This window comes from Corvus brachyrhynchos, unplaced genomic scaffold (genome assembly GCF_000691975.1).
Source record: "Corvus brachyrhynchos isolate BGI_N302 unplaced genomic scaffold, ASM69197v1 scaffold115, whole genome shotgun sequence".
Taxonomy (NCBI): domain Eukaryota; kingdom Metazoa; phylum Chordata; class Aves; order Passeriformes; family Corvidae; genus Corvus; species Corvus brachyrhynchos.
The window spans coordinates 14,748,803-14,769,621 of record NW_008239553.1 but is presented as its reverse complement, the minus strand read 5'-3'; the positions used below and the strand labels follow the sequence as shown (position 1 = coordinate 14,769,621).

General features: G+C 37.7%; 1 protein-coding gene across 4 annotated transcripts in view; it reads right to left on the bottom strand.

Moving 5' to 3' along the window:
- Positions 1-20,813, bottom strand: part of FMN1 (formin 1) — a 188,912-nt gene extending 168,099 nt beyond the window's left edge. For 3 of the 4 annotated variants that reach the window (XM_017742015.1, XM_017742018.1, XM_017742017.1), the window contains exons 1-2: positions 20,679-20,813; positions 6,306-8,319 (exon numbers count right to left, since the gene is read on the bottom strand). In XM_017742015.1, the coding sequence (XP_017597504.1) occupies positions 6,306-8,214 (1,909 nt within the window). In that variant the 5' untranslated portion in view covers positions 8,215-8,319; positions 20,679-20,813. The remainder of the gene's footprint in view (positions 1-6,305; positions 8,320-20,678) is intronic. The other variant, XM_017742016.1, reaches the window with a different exon arrangement.
- Between the last annotated feature and the right edge of the window lie 6 nt (positions 20,814-20,819).

The window sequence follows — 20,819 nt, the reverse complement described above, 5'->3', positions numbered from 1 at the left end:
ATCTCAAGTGGTCCTTTCAGCCTAAATGATTCTGTGATTCTATGATTAATTCTCTCTTCTTTTTTATTTTAATTCTTTTCTTACACCAGTCTTTTAATTCTTAACTCCTTTATAGCATCTTCAAAGAACATTTATTCTGAATAAGATGGGTTTTGTGAAGCAACACACTCATGTATATTACTTTCATGTGGATTACCTGTGAGAAACTATGCATCATCTTTCCATGTGATCCATATGCAAACTTATTTCATGAAGTGCATACCTACTGTGGACAGAACACTATAGTGCTTTTAAAATGCTAACTAGCAATTCTCTGAACCACTTCAATTAGAGAAGATATTTATAAACCTTTCCCTTCCCTATGAAAGGAACATCAAAAACACTGTAATATAATCTGTCTCCTGTTATAATAGCCTTCAAACAGAGTTTTGTTTATATGAAACTTCATTTTCCAAAACCACGTTCAGGAACACATCATAAGGTCTTGTTACTGAATTTCTCTTAAGTGACTCTATTTGTCCCTTTTCAGCTTAAAGAATTACTTAATTTAGGAAAAGACAAAATAATATCCAAATAGTACCTTGATATTATTTTTTTTGCTATCTTCCTTTAAATATCTGGGTAAAATGGTATGCCATTTTCAATACAAGTCTAAGCTTAAAGAATTACTTAATTTAGGAAAAGACAAAATAATATCCAAATAGTACCTTGATATTATTTTTTTTTGCTATCTTCATTAAATATCTGGGGTAAAATGTATGCCATTTTTCAATTACAAGTCTACTGGCACTGCAATAGATTCATTATTTTGTAGTTAATGATAATACACCCAACCAAAGCCAAAACTATAGTTTCTCACCTACTTTAATGCTGGGAATTTAAACAGACGTGTAGAACTATAGACTGTGTAACTACTTGTAGAATCTGAGTGTTCTTGTTCACATGGAAGTAAGCTATGTTTACACTGCAAACAGAAATGAATGCAGGAAAACTGGGATAACCCAGTTTCAGCAGGCTGTTGAGAGACCTAAGGAGCAGGGCAGCTCTTAGAGCACAAATACGAACATTCTTTCTCCAGCCACCAAGGAGTGAACTATCAAACTGAAAGTATCATTTTGTGCTTTTCACTCCCTTCAAGATCTTTGAGGATTAAAATAGAATCTTATACCAATTTAAGAGTAATACTTATTCAAGTATTTATCTACATAGTAAACAGTTTTTTATAGGTTAAAGTACTTTTATATTTTAAGACTGCCAGATTGATCTGCCAGATATAGCCATTAGCAATTGGCATGTTTCCAAATGGTACTGCATGATTTTTGACAACCACACAAAACTACCAGAATTTTTGTTTTCAATTCTTTCTAATGGAAAGTGAACTGCTGCTGCCATAAAATTCTCACTGGCAGAAACAAGCAAACACAACGTTCTCCATCTAATAATCAGCAGAGACAGGGATAGATGCTTCTACAGTTACATCTAGAATATATTACAAAGAACTCTTGGGTACACATATTTAAATAGTCAATTAAAGAAAATTATTTGAGAAATAATCTTAAAAATTTATATTCAGCAACCTTTTCCAGCGGTTAAGATGCCTTCCCTATGACACAATAAACGTTGTAATTTTGAAGACTTTAAAATCAGAACTCTACCTCACTTTTCTTTTTCTTCCTCCCTTCTCTTCTCTGCATCTCCAAAATTTCATGGTACTGCACACTGACTTTATGGACCATCAGCAAGTCAGACAGATTTATATCCATAATGTACATTCTAATGGTTACAGTTCCTTTTGCAGATTTTCCCAGCAAAACAAGAATAAAAATTATCTCGTCTCCAATCAGCCATGTTCTTGCTTTGTCATACTCCATAAATGTTGTCTATCCTAGCCAAGGTAACATTCTCTACTCAGAGCACCCCTTTCTCACTTGTCCTCCATCGCTTGTTCTTCCTGCTTCACTACTAATAGCACCCACTCAGAATATCAGTCCCTCCATATCTTCATCCAACTTGATTCACCTCATTTCCCACTCCTAACAACTCCTGTTTTAGCCAGCCCCAGCCAGCCTTCTGGCTTCCAGTCTTGGGATGCAACTGAGATTTTGGGGGTGGTCTTGCTTTCTTGTCCTTTCTGCCACATTTGCATGTCCTCCCTCATCCTAGCTGTGGTTTTCCTCAGGCCACTTTGAACTGTTCATCTCACTAAACCAGCCAAAGCTGCACACCTCTCTCCTTGCTGGCTCAGTTTTCAGCTTGCTTAATGATTACCAGAAAGCAAGAAGAACACCAAAGTTGTTGCAGAGACGAGGAGGAAAAGTGAAGAGAGGAGGCCTTCGCTGGAAGAAGGAAGAGAGTAGGAAGAGAATGGGCCTGTCTTTTCAGTCCCGTAAATCTCAGCCATTTTACCAGACACAAACCTTAATCATTCAGTTCTACTCCAAGTTTGTTTTCGTTTCTCTACAGTCCTACTAACTGTGGATCTCTGTGTTTTCTGGGTATCTTCTTCCTTCACAACTACTAGATACTAAAAAAAGAGCATTCTTCATTGGCTAGGGATAGGGTAACATCATCCTTCTCATTTGTTCCCTTTCCTGCTTTCACCATTCCCACTTGGCAGATTTTTATTCTTTTTTTCCACATTAGGAGTAAAACCTGTAACAGAAAGTGTGGTGAATGACCCTTCCCACTCTCATCCTGACTCAAAGCAGTCACCAGTCACTGTTCTGGAGGCTATGTCAGTGATTTTTAGGTTTCCTGCTCTGAATCAAATTCACTTTAATAGCTGCTAAAAATATCACTTCTTCCTCTTACAGACAATACTTAGTAAAACAGCATATTGGTGTCATTCAGTACTAAATTAATACAATAGCTCTGAAAATTTTCTCCCTAGTTTTTTCTACTGCTGTGAACCACTGGGGAGAGAAACAGTGACAGGAACTAAAAGGTCTCAGAAAATCTTTCCCTGAGACAGATATTCAGATACATTGAAAATCTTTTCAAAAGCAAGCTTGGCTTCCCCAGGACTACAAAAGCATGATGTACTTCATATTAGAGTAGAAAGACCTTTGTACAGAAATGCAAGAAATATGTTTCTGTGGATTTAATAAATGTCATTCTATGAGAAATTTTAGTGTTTGTACTTCTGCTTTTGCTGCATGTAACTGAGCAGTTTATTTGTTATTCTAAAGCTTTTTCTTAGAATTTGATAATTCAAATAGAACTATTACATGCTAATACAGGAATTTTAATTCCCCATCCCACCTTCAGAGAAAATTGCCAAATAATTATTGTTCAACTATAAATTATTCCCAGTTAACTATTAACTTACTAAGATGAAAACGGTGGCCTATTCCCATGGCCAATAGTTGTACTTCAACAAGAAGATCCAGTAAACTGTACTTTCAAATTAACTACTAATACAACTTTGTGCAATGAAACTATAAGATACGTGCCATATATGTATCTATATATCTATAAAGAAACTGAATTTGAGAAAAAGTGGAAGTACAGAAGTAAGGGCACTCTGCCTTAGTTGTTTCAGTTTTGACTGCAGGAATATTCTCCAATTACGGAAAAAGAGTGCAAAGAATCATGATTACAAACAATAAGAAAAGCGAATTAAAATTATGTGTAGACTCTATGATGAGTCCACTTTGTAATTTAAACTAATAAATTAGGATATTTAACTAATTCGTTAAATTTTCCAAATACAAAGTTACACAGGTAACAAAAGGCTCCAAAAGTTTTTCAGGAAGAATTAGTGCATACTGTGGCAGCAATAAACTTTGAAAAGCCATTCAAAAGACCATCATTTTTGCCATGAGGCAAATCCTTCAATCAGCCTGACTGACAAAAAGATGACCAAAATTCTCCATAATTGTTAGAGTCATTGTAGATACTTACACAATTTAATAACAGACTGGAATTGAAAGAAAGCATTTCACAATAACACCCCATTGAAGAAAAATCTGAAAAATAGTCTTGAATTCTGCTCTTCACACATGGGAGGAATCTGATAAGAATCAAACCAGGAGTGCAAGTTTATAACTGTAAATCTTAATATCACTTACATTAACTAAAATTGGAGATACATTATTTGTCTCAATGAACTACAGTCAGTTAGTTACTATTCTGCCTGTTTACAGAAGAATGGTATTCCAAATGCTCTGTCAATATGAATGATTCCACCCCTGGTTCAGATGGAAATGGGAAGTCAGATTATCCCAGATCCAGAGACATACCTACAGTATTATATGCCAGCAAAACAGGGAATTTTTCCTTAAAGTCACAGATTTTCTGGCACGCCAGTAATAATGCTGGCATGCAATCATACTTGAAAATGGAAAAAAAAAACCCAAAAAACTTGTGATATTTTCTGTCTGTATTAATGTTGCCAGGTTACTGTAAACAAGAACTAAAATCAGGCTTGTCTGCTTTTCTTCTCTTCACAAAGATGTTTCTGCTTAATAGCTAGGATTTTCAGCCAACAGATGCCATTAGTATGTATGCATGTTGTTTTGTTTCTTGTAAAACCATTGTGGGTTAAGCCCAGTGGGCAAATAAACACCACAGAGAGACTCATTCCCTCCCTCCCCCCTTCCCCCAAATGGCATGGGGGAAGAGGCACGGAAAAACCCCAACAACTGGAGGAAAAAGAGGGAAGGAAAAAATGAAACACGTGATGCTACAGCAATCACTCACCGCCTCCCATGAGTAGGCTGATGCCCTGCCAGGTCCCAAGCAAAAGATGGCTAACCCCTCTAAAGTCCCCTCTTTCTGCTTTTATTCCTGAGCATGACGTTATGTGGCAGGGAATTTCTCTTTAGTTAGTCTGGGTCATCTGTCTGGTTGTGTCCCCTCCCAGCCCATTGTGCAGCCCCATGTCTATTCACTGGGGGGATGCAGAGTGAGAAACAGAGAAGGGATTGATGCTGTGCAAACACTGCTCAGCACAAGCTAGAACATCCCTGTGTGATCGAGACTGTTTTCATCACAAATCCAAAACACTGCCCCATACAAGCTACTGTAAAGAAAATTAACTCTGTCCCAGGCAAAGGCAGTACAGGAGTACAGCACAATAGGTACAGTTCCACATCCAATAATTCTAAATAATACATTAATAAAAAAGATACTAACGTAAAACAGAGAGAAAAAGATACTAATGTAAAACAGAGAGAAAAAGATTTGCTGTGCTACTTTAGTCTTATAAAGGGGTGAAATTGCTGGCCTTGTCAGCTAAACCAGCTCACCAAAAGGTATGACGAATACAAGAAGTAATGAGAGGGGTAGGACAGCACAGCACAACAGGGACCAGGAAAGGAATGAAAGAACAAGAGCATAGCACCCATCTTTTCAGCCTTGTCAACTCACCAAACAATACTTTGAATTTCATTTAGTCTTGAGCAGAACTAACACAACTTCTAGAAGTAGGCATGAATGCAAATCTCACAGGCAGTATTCAACACCCTCTGGCTAAGGTAATGGTTTCACATCTGTACACACCTCCCTTTCGGAATGCCCCTTTCGTGTCACTTTGCACTGCCAGCCTCCCCTACAAGACAGAGGGAGCAGTCTGAGCCATACCTAGACCACAGTAGAATTAGGTCCTCCAGCCTTCCTGTTTCTTAAGTTAAAAATGAAGGGCATAGATGTTGATGTTCCAGCTAACAAAGATAGCTATTCAGTATGTCATATAATTATGCATTTTTACACAGTATATCTTTATAAATAAACCCATGCACTGTACTCAAATACATTGTAACATGACTCCTGCATGCAATCATTTTAGAAACAAGCCTTTTCTTACAGAATTTACATTGACCTCTTGTAGCTAAATGGTCAAAGCACCACTCCTACACTTAAGGCACTGTAAATCAGCTTGTTCAGAAAATGTTCTATCAGTTAAGCCCAACAAGCAAAAAGAACATTTTAGAGAATAAATGTTACCATAACATTTTGAAAGACTAGAACACAGCACAGGAAAAGCAGGAAAATAAGCATGTGAACTTTTTTAATTTTATACAGAAAGATTTTTCATTAACTTTGGCTAAGAGTTTAACAATAGGACTGAAAATAAGCTGACATAAAAATGCATCTCGAAATCTTATATAGCTGTAACTTTTGTTTAAAAAATTCAACAGCTTTTCACCCAATCCTTAAGTAGTGAAAAATATTTTTTTATTTAACATATTCATTATTAACAGCTGGTATTAAACAAACTAAAACCAAGCAAACCCAGAAAACATGCCAACACTTTCATGCTTGGTTGATTCTATTAGTTTAAAAATGTATGAAATAGGACTTACCTGGACAGAAATTCTGCTGTGTCTGAGTAGTTAATTTTTCTTGCACAGCACACTTTTCAAAATGTCCTGCAGTCGCATTCTGATGTAGGCCCCGTTGTCTGGGGGCAAATCCCAATTCTCCAGGTTCAGAAAACTTCAGATAAAACTGTGGCTCCAAATCACTGAAGGAGAAGTTTATAGCACCATGTCTTCCATGGCCATAGTCACTGAACATAGATTCGTCCTCTGTGCTCTGTGCTGGTAACGGGAGGATCCGGTGATGCAGCTGCGGGCTAGGCAGTCTTGAAGATAACGGAGAAGGAATAGGTGACATTTGTTTGTGTGAGTTAGATAGTGAATATGAATTACTAAAAACATTACTCACTGCTGCTAATGGGGGTGAATGCAGCCTTTTCTCTTCCAGTTTAAGATTATTACTTGTCTGAGGAATATCAGGACTTTCATTTGCAGGCAGGTTCAAAAATAAATGCTTGCTGTTTCCCCGGGATACCGTGGTCCTTTTCTCATATAGTGAGCCTGGCAGGTTTCTGTCTACTCTTGTAATTTGTTGCAGTCTCTTCCATTCTGCAGCTTCATCTAAACTGTCGCTCCGGATAACTTTCAGGAGAGCTTTATTAACTGCTCCCACAAGGTTGCATGACTCATCAGTAATGTGCACTCTCTCTGCTTTGTACTGCAAACCAGAGCTGTCTTCCTCCTTTTCCTGCAGCACACTGTTATTAGAGTCTCCAGCAGCTTCATCTACGGAGTATACATTAGTTCTTGATATAAACTCATTATGTGCTGTTGTGAGAACAGGAGAAATGGTTTCATTATCTCTGTGAGAATCAGGTAAAGACTCTGCAGGGGGGTTGGTAACTTCTTTAATACAAGCGTCTAAATCCTGGACTTCAGCAACAACTGTGACTCCTGGTTTCTCCTTGCATACTGGCTCAGCATACTTGCTACTTTTCAAGCTTTTAGCAGCTGCAGATTTACTTAATGTCCCAAGTTTGTTAGACAGACTGCACGGAGATGACTTCACCAAAGTGGTCCTCTGCTGTACCTTGGCAACTTCAGGAATGCATTCTCCATTATCCATCAGTTCAACTGCAACATCATTGATGCCTTTTGAGCTAGAACTTGGTAAGTCAGCATCCAATTTCACAGTCTTGTTGCTCGTAAGAAAATACCCCTCTTCTGTCCTCCTTTCTGGTTGTATTCTATTGTCTACTGGTAAATTATCCTTACCTTTTACTGTCAGCCAGCTGGAGGGAGAAAAGGAACTGGGATAACTCCTAGTAGGAAGTCTTGTGGAGACCATCTTCTTATTTTTCTGTTGCATGTCTTGTGTACTCAGTAAAAAGAGATGTTCATGTATCTTTTTTCCCTCTTTCCGGTGGCTGATCTCCTCAAAGCTCTCTTTCCTTCTGTATTTCCTCATTTTTTTGTGATTCAAACTGCCTCTCTTTGTGGAATCCAGAAATACCTCCTGCTGATGTGTAAGACTGGAGTAATTATCACCTCTACGTTTCAGGACTCTGGAAGCATCCTGTCGCTTTTCCTCCTGATGTCCTGCCTTAAGGTCCGGAATATGATGCAACCTCCAAACACTGGATAACAGTTTTTCCTTTTCAGCAGTTAGTTTGTACAGGTCATTGAGAAGGTCTTTTGTGGTAGTTTGCTTGAAAATAATATCTCCAAAGTTTTCATATGGCTGTTCTCTCAGGTCCATGTCTAACCTCTCCCTTACTTGATAGCAGCTACAGAAACGCTTACTGGTTCTATCCAGAGTTACAGAGCCCTTGTAAGTGAATCCTCTGACTTTCCCCTCTGGATGATAGAAGCTGATGTAACAAAGCTCCATAATGGGTTTGTGCAATTGAAGGACGGTATGCGTGCCTTCCATTATGCTTGCCAAATTAGTCATTCATTTAAATTATGTTCTAAGTGTTCCAAAGCTTGCATGACATAGCATGTGAGGCAGGGAATGGACGGAAGGCATCTGAGTAATCTTCAACAATAATATTGTCTGCTGGAAAAAATAAAGAGAAGCCTGTCAAACTTGATTGTGGCAAATTTAATATGACAAATAACAAGCCTGCAGAAGCACAATCTTCTCTCAGTATTTTCTGATACAAATCTTTTACCTTGAAAATCTGACACAAAAAGGATGACACTGCTAACACTCATAGTTGGAGTCACAATCTTTCTCTCTCATACATCATCCCTCTGTCTCCAGGGTTCTCAGTCAATGTTGTTCCATCTGGCCACAAGACGGTCACTAAAACACCCATTTCAAAGAGACTTTACTTTTGAATGGTGGAATCTCTTGAGCTCTCTCTGTTAAAAGTTAACTTGTTGCTGAACATTTAGTAAAAAGAACCATTCAAGCATGCCTGTTGCCTTTTTACTCAGCACAACCACCAGCATAACACCATCACAATGTAATTAGGTCTTGCTGCTTTATTTACCAAGAAAACTTTTAGAAAATAAAAAAGGCTGAATATTTTCTTCTTGTACTATTCTGTGGAACTGCCAAGACATCAAGAAAACTTGGAATAAGAAAAAAATATAGGTTCTGCTTGCTTGGCTAGCATACAGGTACTATATAAAGCTATTTTGAATCAACATGCAAGAGTGTAATTGCACTTCTATAGGCAGATTGATTGATCGTTTTTATTTCCTATTCTTTTCATCACGTATTTTCTTCCTACAGATTGGATATATTTACATTCTTTGGATACATAATAGAAGTTTGTTTGCTCCTTTTGAGAACTAAATTGTTTTTTATCCAGAAGGAATTCTGCTACCACAATTAAAGTGGAGAAGTCTGAAGTCACTAGGAAATGCATAAGCATCAAGGAAAGACCTAAAGCCCAGGAGCACAAAAAGCTGGAGAGCACCTGCTCCTACACTGAAAAATGCAGGTATTTCAGTTTTCAACTGAAAAAGCATAAATACAACAGAACTTCTCTTAATTTTAAAAGAGTCAAACTTAGGCAACAGTAGTTAAAAGGAAGCTGTCATATTACTATGTAACATATTTCACAGAATCACAGAATATGCTGATTTGGAAGGCACCCATCAAGATCATCAAATCCAACTCCCAGCCCTGCACAGGACACCGTAAGTGTCACACCCTGTGCCTGAGAGCGTTGTCCAAATGCTTCTTGAACTCTGGCAGGCTGGTGCTGTGACCACTGCCCTGGGGAGCCTCTTCCAGTGTCCAGTCACTCTCTGGGTGAAAAACCTTTTCCTGATATACAACCTAAACCTCGCCTGACTTGGCTTCATGCCATTTCTTCAAGTCCTGACACTGTTCATGAGAGTGAAGAGATTGGTACCTGCCCCTCTGCTTCCCCTCATGAGGGTGTTGAAGACTGCAGTGAGGTATCTCCTCCAAGTGGAACAAAACAAGTGACCTCAACTGTTCCTCATAAAGCTTCCCCTCCAGACCCTTCACCATCTTCATGGTCTTCCTTTGGATGCTCTCTAGTAGCTTTGTATTCTTATACTGTGGCTCTCAGAACTGCCCCCAGCACTCAAGGTGAGGCTGCCCCAGTGCAGAGCAGAGAGGGACAATCCCCTCCCTTGCCCGGTTGGCGATGCTGGGCCTGATGCCCCCAAGGACACACTTGGCCCTCCTGGCTGCCAGGGCACTGCTGACTGCCATTCAACTTGCCATCGACCAGGGCCCCCAGGTCCCTTTCCACAGCGCTGCTCTCCAGCCCCTCATTCCCCAGTCTGTCCATACATCCAGGGTTGCCCCATCCCAGGTACAGAATGTGACACTTTCCCTTGTTGAACTTCATAGGGTTGGAGATTGGCGAGTCCCCTAATTTGTGGAGGTCTCCCTGCAGGGCCTCCCTGCCCCCAAGGGAGTCAACAGGTCCTCCCAACTTAGTGTCATCAGCAAACCTACTTAGTATCCCTTCTAGTCCTGCATGCAAGTCATTAATGAAGACGCTGAAGAGCACAGAGCCGAGGACAGAGCTCTGTGTAACCCCACTAGTGACAGGTCCCCAGTCTGATGTCACTCCATTTACTAAAACCCTTTGCACCTGACCCGTGAGCCACCCATCAGTTACTCACCCATCACATGGTGTGTTTATCCAGCTGTGTGCTGGACATTTTGTCCAGAAGGATATTGTGAGAAGCAGTATTGAAAGCTTTGCTGAGGTCCAAAAATATAGAAGTATCGTATCAGTTTTTACTATGCAGAGTTAGGTATCATTTTATAATTATGCCCATAACCTATTATAAATAATGAGTGAAGCCTAACTGTAAGAATCAAGCAGGATTTACCCAAAACATCAACAAGCAGTCATTTATTGCAGTGATTTAATTGCATCTGTTTCTAATGTTTTCTACATAGTTTCAAACTTTCCATTTACTTTGAGTAGTATCATTCTTCATGCCAGCAAAGCTCTTAACAAGTACACATAATCCTTGATTACAGAGGAGAGATCCTAATGAGAGAAGACTACAGTAAGAACAATCTTCCATGAGAGCTGTATGAGCTTCTTAATTCTGTTCACCAGCAGTTAACAGTTGAGTGGCATGATTCAGAATACTGTTCAAGTATAAGAAGTGGTACGGAAGGTGCAAAACCTTTAGTCATTACTTCTGTTGAAGACTGGCTTGTTGTTTCATAGATCTGTAAGAGCTTCTGAGAAAAATATGCCATTCTATTTCCTGTTTCATTCTTGTTTTAACTCATTATGTGAGTCTGGAGTTCGAGACACAGGCAAGGCTGAGGACTACCTAAAAAAGCAGCCTGACCTCTTGCCTTACCAGTCTTCCTCGTCTCCAGCTGTGCTGCTCTTCTAGCATAGAATGATCGTGCAGTCACTAGGTGTGTGTGTGTCACCAGCAGATGCAATCAAGAGTGGTCTGCATACAGAAATATTAGGAGCTGTCTTAATCCTACTCATTCTTCAGTCAAGCAGTACTGAACACCCCTTAGGAAATAGCATAATTGAAACTATAGACCCAGTAGCTATAGACCCAGACATTATGATCAAATTTTGTGTCCTCAAATGACATCTGTGATATTACCAGGTTCAAGTCAGCCCCATTCTGTAGAACACATTATTCTTGGTAACATGCATGGTTTTGGTTTGGGGTTTCTTTGCGACAAAAGACAATATGTGTATATAAAAGGATTAGCTAGCCCTTGTTTCGGCTGCACAGATTTGCTGAGCTATGCCCCTCCCAAAAACCAAGCAGCTCCCCCAATCTAATCTGAGTTCTGAATCATTGTATTATTGAAATGAGACTTACAGCTCTCCTTGAATCATATTGCAAAAATGATTAAAATTAAGAGCTCCTTTTCAGTTAGAAATAGACAAATATATTGAACTTTCTTTTTTTTAAAAATGATATTATCTTTGAATAACAAACTTATGCCAGTTTGAACCTAGTATAAAGGCTACATCCTATTAAATATCTTCTTAGTTACACCAAACTAAACAATGGGTTTGGTACACACATATTGACACATAAAGATGTAGAATCACTGTGAGTAGAACGTAACTCACCTCCTTGTAATGAAAAAATTTACGAAGTCTTTGAAATTAAATATTAAAAGTGAGTTATTAGAAAAAACCCCAGTAATAGTAACAATAGCAATAACAAAAAGGACACTTTGTAACTATTACCCCAATGACATATTCTGTATCAAAACTTTCATTGATTTAAAAGATAATGTGATACCATGCAAGGCACTGTTTATTGGTATTTTGAAGGTTATTTCTACTAGTAGATACATTTATGACTAAGAAAACATTTTAACTTCATCTCATTCAACCTTTTTTATAATCTTCCATCAGTAAACAAAGAAAGACGTGAACTCCCTGCTCTACAGGCACAAGCATCATGAGAAACTATCAGGAGAATTATGTCAAGGAAAGAAACTGGTTAAGGAATTTCAAATGTTATGACAATATTCATCCCCAACTTTTCTGTTCACCTTGCAATCTGTTTATAAAACTACTTCCATTGGAAACCTTACTACAGAGAGCGAAATATTGTAAATTAAAGCCACACTCGGGCAATGCAGGTTAAGTAGAATGCCCATTAATCCAAGAAAACATAAAATTTTAACTACTGAAGATATAACATGGAGCAATGAAAACAACCTTCAGCATCACTGCTAAGTTTCTCTTACACAACTTTCCAGTGCATAGTAGCTGAGTAGTGGGATTCAGGTTGTGAGAAATACTGCTTCAAGGAAAAAAAAAATCTACTTAGAGAAAGCTAGTAAGTGGAAAGAACAGCTGAAATGGTTAAATAGGCAGCTGAGAAAAAAACCTGCTCTGCTGATGGATTTTCTTTCGGCTTAACAACAACAAAAAATGTCACAGTGGTCTTCAAAGTCTAATGCCAACACATCCATTCATTATGCTGCTCAAAATGTGCTCTTAAAAACCCATGACTCCATTCCTACAGTTCCTTCTCTCTAGCAGGACACATCATTCACTTCTCAGCATGACAGATGGTCTTCCTCCTTTCCCTGACACTTAAGTAAGCCAGAATTGAAATTCCTTACTTTCCCAGCTCTCCCTAATATCCGATTGTTACTATGTGATGACCTATTTCTGAGCACACTATGACTAACCTTCTGAGCTATGTAGCTAATTAACACATCACAAAAGAAAAAGCATGGTAGAGGAAAGGCAGTAAAAATGTGAACAGACCAAGGCTTCACATCTCAAGCTCAAAGACACTGAAATGAAACTACCATAATACTTGTTTACTGAGCACAACTGATTTGATAGAGACAAATAGAGACAAATGCCATCATTTTCTTCTCTTGCCTAAACCATCAAGTTTCTCCAAGGTTCTTTCAAATTTTCATTTGACTTACAAATATTGTCATTAGAAAGAGAAGAAGTTATAATTTCTTCACAAAGGCAAAATATTACAGCTCCTTCCAGCAGCTTTGACATAAATAGAAGAATTCCATAACAAACTTTCCAACTCTAAGTCTACACTGTGTTTTTTGGATTGCGGCAAAACCAACAAAAAAACCCCAAACCAAACACCACACACAAAAATACCAACCAAATTTAGAGTATTTAATTATTTGTATAAGAGTTTGAACGATAGTCCATATTGTTAGCAATAGTAGTTTAAAATACTGCTTTTCTCAACTTCACAAGTACTGAATTACACCAGGAAAGAGAGCATTAAGGAATACAAAATAGTGTCTCTGCCAGACAGGGAGCTACTTTATTAAATTTCAGATCTCATCCAACAGCACAAGGGAAGTACTAAAGCATATTAGTCTTGCCAACAAATTCAGATGAAACAGAGAAATAACACAAAACATAGGGTGAAAAGTCATTAAGTTAATCCACAATGCAGAGCTTTGTATACCAAAACCAATTTTTAACCATAAATGCAACCTTTGGCTGCATCATTCTGTTCAATCTAATCCAACACCAAGAATCAGGAAATCCAGGACAGAGTCCATTAAGCAAAAAATCTGAAATCCAGCTCTCTGAATATAGCATCTTTGTGATCCAAAGATGAGGAAATCTAAACTTCTTGAAATCAAAAACCACAATTTAAGAAAAAGATAGTTTACACAAGGCACGTAAAGTTAATTAAAACGGGGTTTAAAAGTTTCTGGCTGGACTGAATAATATGATGATGCCTCACCAGGAACAAATACATTCTCAGTAGCCAAAGTGTCCCAAACTTGTTCTGGTCCTTTGTAGATCACTGTCTCATTTGAAATAGCTGCAAATACGCATATTACCTTCTTAGTGCACAGAAGATGGAAAAAAGCAGTGATGATACTTTGGAGTTTAGAACTAATACTCACCATTTACACAAAAAAATGCATATTACGTTTGACTAGTCAAATATAAAATATATTTTTTATTATTTGCACCACCTGGTCTCAAAAAAATGTTCCCCAAAGGAGTGTGACATGAAAGTTCTCACCCTTCTGTAGCCTACTTCAGTTTAGCAAAGCAATATTTATCTTTTTCTGGCACAACTGCATCAACAAGTTAAAAAATATAAAAGATTTCACACAGCATGTCCTCATGAAACTGTTGTTAGAGTCAACCATACCACAAAAATGTCCAAAATCTGTTTGTCAAAGGTGACTAATTTGCAAGAATTAGTTACCAAATGAGATTTCCATCACAAACTCATCCATCTGACTATTTAAGAGGTTGCTAATAAAAAACTCTGCAATGGATATTACAAATATGAAGTCTTTAATGTAGGAAGTACATTAAGTAGCAAAGCAGCAGACATTAAAGGAGAGAATGAGCAAAGGCAATCTGTACACATATCCTGAAGAAATAACACAGTAACAGCCTGTTTGAAACAGACTATTTCAAGAAGTACAGCTTTAAACAAACAAACAAATTCCTTCTGCACTTCAGGCAGGTTTTTACACTCTCCACCTTGCTCTTAGACATTTGGCAGGAAAAGAACCAATAGAGCAGATGAGTCAATCATCTTGCTTCTAGTTTTTTTTGACCAGAACAGAGTTTTCTGACCGCTGAAGAGGCAAACTGAAAGGTAAATACGACTACAAGCATTCCTCATACTCTCACCATATGTAGAAACTCAAACTGTTATGATTCAAAGGGATTCAAAAGATGCTTATAAACAAACATTACCCCAAACTCTCTTTGGTGGTCAGAAAACCTGGAATTAGCTCAGTTCGTTAGAGCATGGTGTTAATAATGCCAAGGTAGTGGGTTCTATCTTTGTATGTGCCATTCACTTAGGAACTGAACTCAATGATCATTGTGGGTCTCTTATAATTCAGAAAAGTCTGTGAAAAGAGTATTTTGCCAAACCTGGAAATTAAAATAAATGTTACAATTATTTTATCTATTGTAAAATAAAGACTGTTTATTTCTCAGCAACAATCACATGGTATACCGTGCTTTACTAATTTTACATCAATGTAATTTATATACCTTATTCAGACAAATAACTCTCCCCTACAACATCTCTACATCCCTAACACCTCCCCTGTATCCTTCGTACCTAAGATGAACAATCAAAATGGAATCTTATAATTTAAAATAGAAAACTACTCCTTGATACATGTACAGGGGATAGTGGCTAATATTCAGCTGAATTCATATAGTGATTTAAAAAGTAATTAGAGGCAAGAGGAAAAAATCTTTTGCCTCAGGTTACAGATGTCTTAATGAAAAGCTGCACTTATTTGTAGTCAGATGATTTTCAAGCAACAAAGAAACAAACAAACAAAAAGCCATACTAGACCAGAACAGCTTGTACAGACAAACTATTCACATTATCTAAACCACAATCTTTACATATTTCAACACAAAAATACTGTATTATCATGAAAAGTAAGATAAAAAAATTACATTTACAGTGAACAAAAAGATGCAAACTTGCAATATCATATTTGTACGTGTCAGACTTGGGTCATAAACTGCACACATGACTTTTTCCAGTTTTAACCCAGATAGATAATACCCCTTGAAATAAATCATATGTTCACTCAATACTTTATCAATGGGTAAGTTTTACAGGATACACAGTAACTTGTTTCCACTTCTGGCAGAAAGGATATTTCTACAGGAAAACAACATGAATTAAATAAGTATTTTCTAAATGAAAGGATTGTCTTCCTGTTAATATTTGTCCAAAAGCTTTAGTTTTGCTTGTCCAAGTAGCCAACTCTTCAGCAACAGCTGCATCTTGTTCTGTATTGTATAACTAACATCTTTAGTTTCCCCAAATCAAGAAAGTACCTATTTATTTAATTATTGAATGCCCATGCTTTTTAGTGTCATGATGATATTTCAATGAGGCATTTAGTCTACAGCCTTTCAGATCAGAGGTCTTTCACCAAACATCACTTTCAGGGATGTATCTGGCCATGTACTCTGAACTTTGAACCCAACACGGTATTTAAGGAGAGCAAAGAAAGAAACTAAAAGGCTATGCTGCAGCAAATATTTGAGCTATTTCATGAGCAAGGGAAGAAAATACAGCTGCAAAAAGTTTGGACTAATCACAAAAGGAGGTGCAAATCCTAAGGAAGCTTCAGTGGTGAAAACAAGAGAAATGGAAGTTAAAGAATAGTAACAGCAATTAAAACCCCTCCCATAACAACATTTTATAGCTAGAGAAGGACTCCTTCACAAAGTACAGGAGGTTTTGAAAATATCTTTAATTAAAGGTCAAAAACTCTGTCCCACGTTAAGCTCTTAGGAATGAAGAAAAAATTTCTAAAATAATGTACTTGACAAGTTATCAAATCTATTTTTAATTATGCATATTTTAAAAAAATGCAATGGTTGAGAATAAACTCAGAAATATTTTTAAATTTTCTTCCTTCAGAAATTGTAGTGGTCTTGAAATTACTTTAGCCTTCAGGAGTGTTGGGTTGTTTCAAAAATTCTAACAATGTATTATTCAAGTTTTGAAAACCTTGGCTATACAAGATAAAATGGGATGTAATGACTTGGGATGATCATATTAACATTTCAAAGAACAAAGTATTAGATCAGAGAACTATGGTTGCATTTGTTTTCTTCATTCTGACTTTTTGCTAGTAGCATTTCATATGTAGCTAAATGGTTTCAACATATGACTACAACTAACAAAAAATTATAAACCCAATTGCTAGGAGAGATTATAGGTTTTCAAAAGGCCTGTTAAACAAGTAAGCATTAGGCTTTAGACATAAATTTAGTCTGTTTTATCAGTCTCAAGTGCATATCAATTAACATTTTTCAAGTCTTGAAAATGGTTAATTGCTTATATGTCATTGTCATTTTCTTGGTCTGTGCCCTGTCATGTAAGACTGAACACAGAATTTTTATTAAATTTAGCAAGTCTTTCAACAGCAAATGCATTTTTACCAATAACATTATTTTAAAATAATGATAAAACTCAAATTACTTTAAGATTAAACAGGTCTCACAGATCCCCCACAGGAGTTCTAACTTAAGCAACAATACAAGCCTCCTCAGGAAAAGAAGCAGCAAGATTAAAACATGAAGACACAGTATTTCAAGTTAATAAGCTTAAAATACCACAGGATCAAGAGAATGACTGAGAAAAATGTTGACTTAAATCTCATAAGAAATGCTCATTTTACTTCAAGATTTCAGTAATGCCATTTAAATAAATCTATAAGACTTAATGGCTCTTTAAATGGAGGACTGAAGCAATTCAATATTAAGAATTTAAAGGTCCTTTGTAATTTTCTAAGGGCCCAACTCAACAAAACGTATATAGTCTTGTGGAGATAATCAACCCTCCATTATTGCAGAACTGGACTTAAAAGTCAATCTGAATGTCCAAAGTACTGATTGGAGGTTCAATCTTCCATGGAAAAAGGAGAAATGGTAGTACCTGCCTGGCTAGGAGACAGTGACTTGGATAAGAACCCATGCATCACATTTTGTGTGCTTTCTTTCCAACTTCTCAGCCAGAAGTGCTGAGATATACATACTGCATATTTAGCTACAAATACTGTATCTCTAGTCTGGCAGCACTCACAGGCAAGAAAAGTCACAAACTTTAATCCGAAAAGATGTAATGAAATTGCATAAGACTAAATGATAATGGCAAAAAGAACTCTTCCCTTGGGTTTCCCGTTACAGACAGATCTAAGATCTATAGGCTCCACTGTCACAGAGGAGGTTTGAAATACTATGGCCACTAGACATACAACCAGATTAAAAAAAAAAACAAAACAACTTGAGCTTTGTCATTAAAAGATTATTGTAGTCTTTGCTCCTACTGTGTCTAAGTATGGGGAAATAAACATGAATGGTCGCAACTAGAAACTATAGCAGTGACATGATTATTAACTAAAAAAATAGTGGTTGTCATCAAGGAATAATGTATAAATATACAAAACATGCTGAAATGGTAGAAACAATTTATAATTGGTTAAGCTTCAGATTCCATTGAGTTACATCTATTTGACCACTCCATGATGGCCAGTTTCCTGCATTTTGGTACTCCTCCTGATACCTAACACCTAATGGAATATACATTCAGATTATATATCTTTTTAAGCCATATGAGATCCAAGTTAGAAGAGGAATTTATTTCATGCCAAAATAGCTAAAGAAAAATCCAAAGCTGGCAGAGTCCAGGAAGACTGAGTGGAGAAAGGGATGAAAACTAATTTTTGGAAACAGCGACACAAAGGCACACAGAAAAGTTGGGGTTTTTCAAAGAATGGAATTCATACAGTTCTTAACTACTATAGAATAGGAGCAGAAAGCCATCCAACCCTCAAGCCTTAATGAAGATCTCTATGATTGTTCTTGCTTTTTTTTTCCTACTCTTGACCACTGTCTGGAAAGCATTATTTGGATTTAACTGCAAAGCCTGCTTTTGACTTTTGGTTCCATTTTCAAACATTTTATGTGTGCAAGTTAAAGCAGGATCAAAGCTTCAGAAAGGATGACCTTGTTAAATGATATTGTGAAGGCCCTAGGTCTTTTCCTAGGTAAACAAAAAACAACGAACCAACCAAACACAACAACAACAAAAAAGAACCAACAAAATCCCCAACGAAACACCAAAAACACAAAACCCCCAACTCCCATCCCCTGCAAAGTAGTTCTTCACATCCCAGGCAGAACTGTCTCTTCACCACATTTTTATATCCTGACAAATGTCAGTATAAAGTTGACATTCATTACCTTGGCATTTATTTTGAAACCCAGCCATTTCCCAATTTTCTACTTGGTATTTGCCTACAGCTTTCACTTTACAGATACGAAAACCTGAAAACAGAAATTGAAAGGGAAAATTCCAATTTTGTGGAAATACCTGTCTATGTAAGAAAGTCTCTACAGAGACAATAATCTTTTACCTGTGCCTCTACTTCAATCTTATCTTCACAAGATGCAAAATATTAGAGAAACATTGTCCTGTTGTTTACTACTTACTACATTATTAAGTCATCTGTGCCCATGTAGCTGTACACCTTACACATACATCCATTAAAAAAACCTCACAGGAACATGCATGCTCATGGCACTTGACTTTTAGTGAGATAGGTTCAACTCAAGCGAAAACTTCTTTCCATTGCTTACAACGTTCGATTTCATACCAAACTGCAACTTTGTCTACAGTCCTTCAAATTCAGTTAATGATGTTATGGGTTGACAGTTTCTTTTTTTACAGTAACATAAAAAAGCAGTCCTTCTTTCTTTAACTCTCCATATAACTCAAAATAACTGAACTGTTTCTGCTGAAACTTACCAAAACAAGCCAATTCACCTGCAAGCATAGTCCAAGCTACCTGAAAGGTGAAAGTTTCAGAACATTATGTGTAAGTGATTTATCTAAACTTCACAGGAATAGTACTGATATACTTGTAGAAATAACTTTAAATGTGTACATAACAGTTTAATGATAACACCTGCACAAGATATTTCTACAAGTAAAATGGTCATTAAGCCATCATGAACAATTCAAAGGATGGGTGTAAATAAATAACTACAATTAGGAACATATTCAAAATTCCTTCCCCTGTAATTTCTCAGCAATTTTAAAAAATTGGTTGATTTCCTGTGAAGCTGCAAGAAAAGAACTCATTATGATTCCTGCTACACACTTGAGAAAACAAGTATCACAAGACAGAACTGTGGGACAGCCGGAAGGACTAAATATATACAGTTTCCAGACCAACTCTCTGTCTGTTCTATCATGATGTGATTTAATATTGCAGCTGAAGAAAGGAGACTGTGCAAAGCAGCAAGAGAAGGGTTCCTCCAGAACGTCAGTATTTGTCTTTTTCCTACATGTAAAAGACATTAGTAAATGTCACCATGCAAATGCATTCTATCTCAGGGTAACAGTTCATCAGCCTCATCTGCAATGGTAACCCCTATAAGCTTCGTAACACAGAGTAACAGATTGTCTGAACGCTGTAAATATTAATCACGTGTTTCCCACTCATCTGCCCTCCTGAGTGCCCGACGGTATTTGCACACATCAAATGCTACAGAATTATAACAATCTGCATTCTCCGCTTCACTGCACCTATCCCGCACACCAGACTAGAAGAAAACGAGGATAGCTTTAAGAGTCATTTTGGGGCGGGGGGAACTAATCCAGTTAAATTTACTTTAATAGCGCTGTCAAGAAAGGGGGAGGGAGGAAAGCTACGGACTTTCTTAGGACTGCAAGAGAAACTAAGAGATCCCAGCTCTCGTGATCCCACAGAAGCTATTTATAAATAAGCAGCCAGAGAGCAGACGAGATGCTAATGAGGACCAAACAGATCCCTTCCCTGCAGTCTCGAGTTAGTGGTTTTATTTTGTAATCCACTCGATTGCGACAGAGACACTGCGGGGAACCGAGCAGATGGGCAGAGCGGCGGGCAAGCGAACGAAAGAATATTACCTTGCGAGAAGCAGCGCGCCGGGTCGCGATGCTCCTGCTGCTGTTTCAGGTGCAGGGGAGGACACGGGATGCCTGCGGCCGCAGGGCTGCAGCTGCCCCGTGCCATTCCCGGCCGCCCCCGCCGCCCCCCCCAGCGGCGCC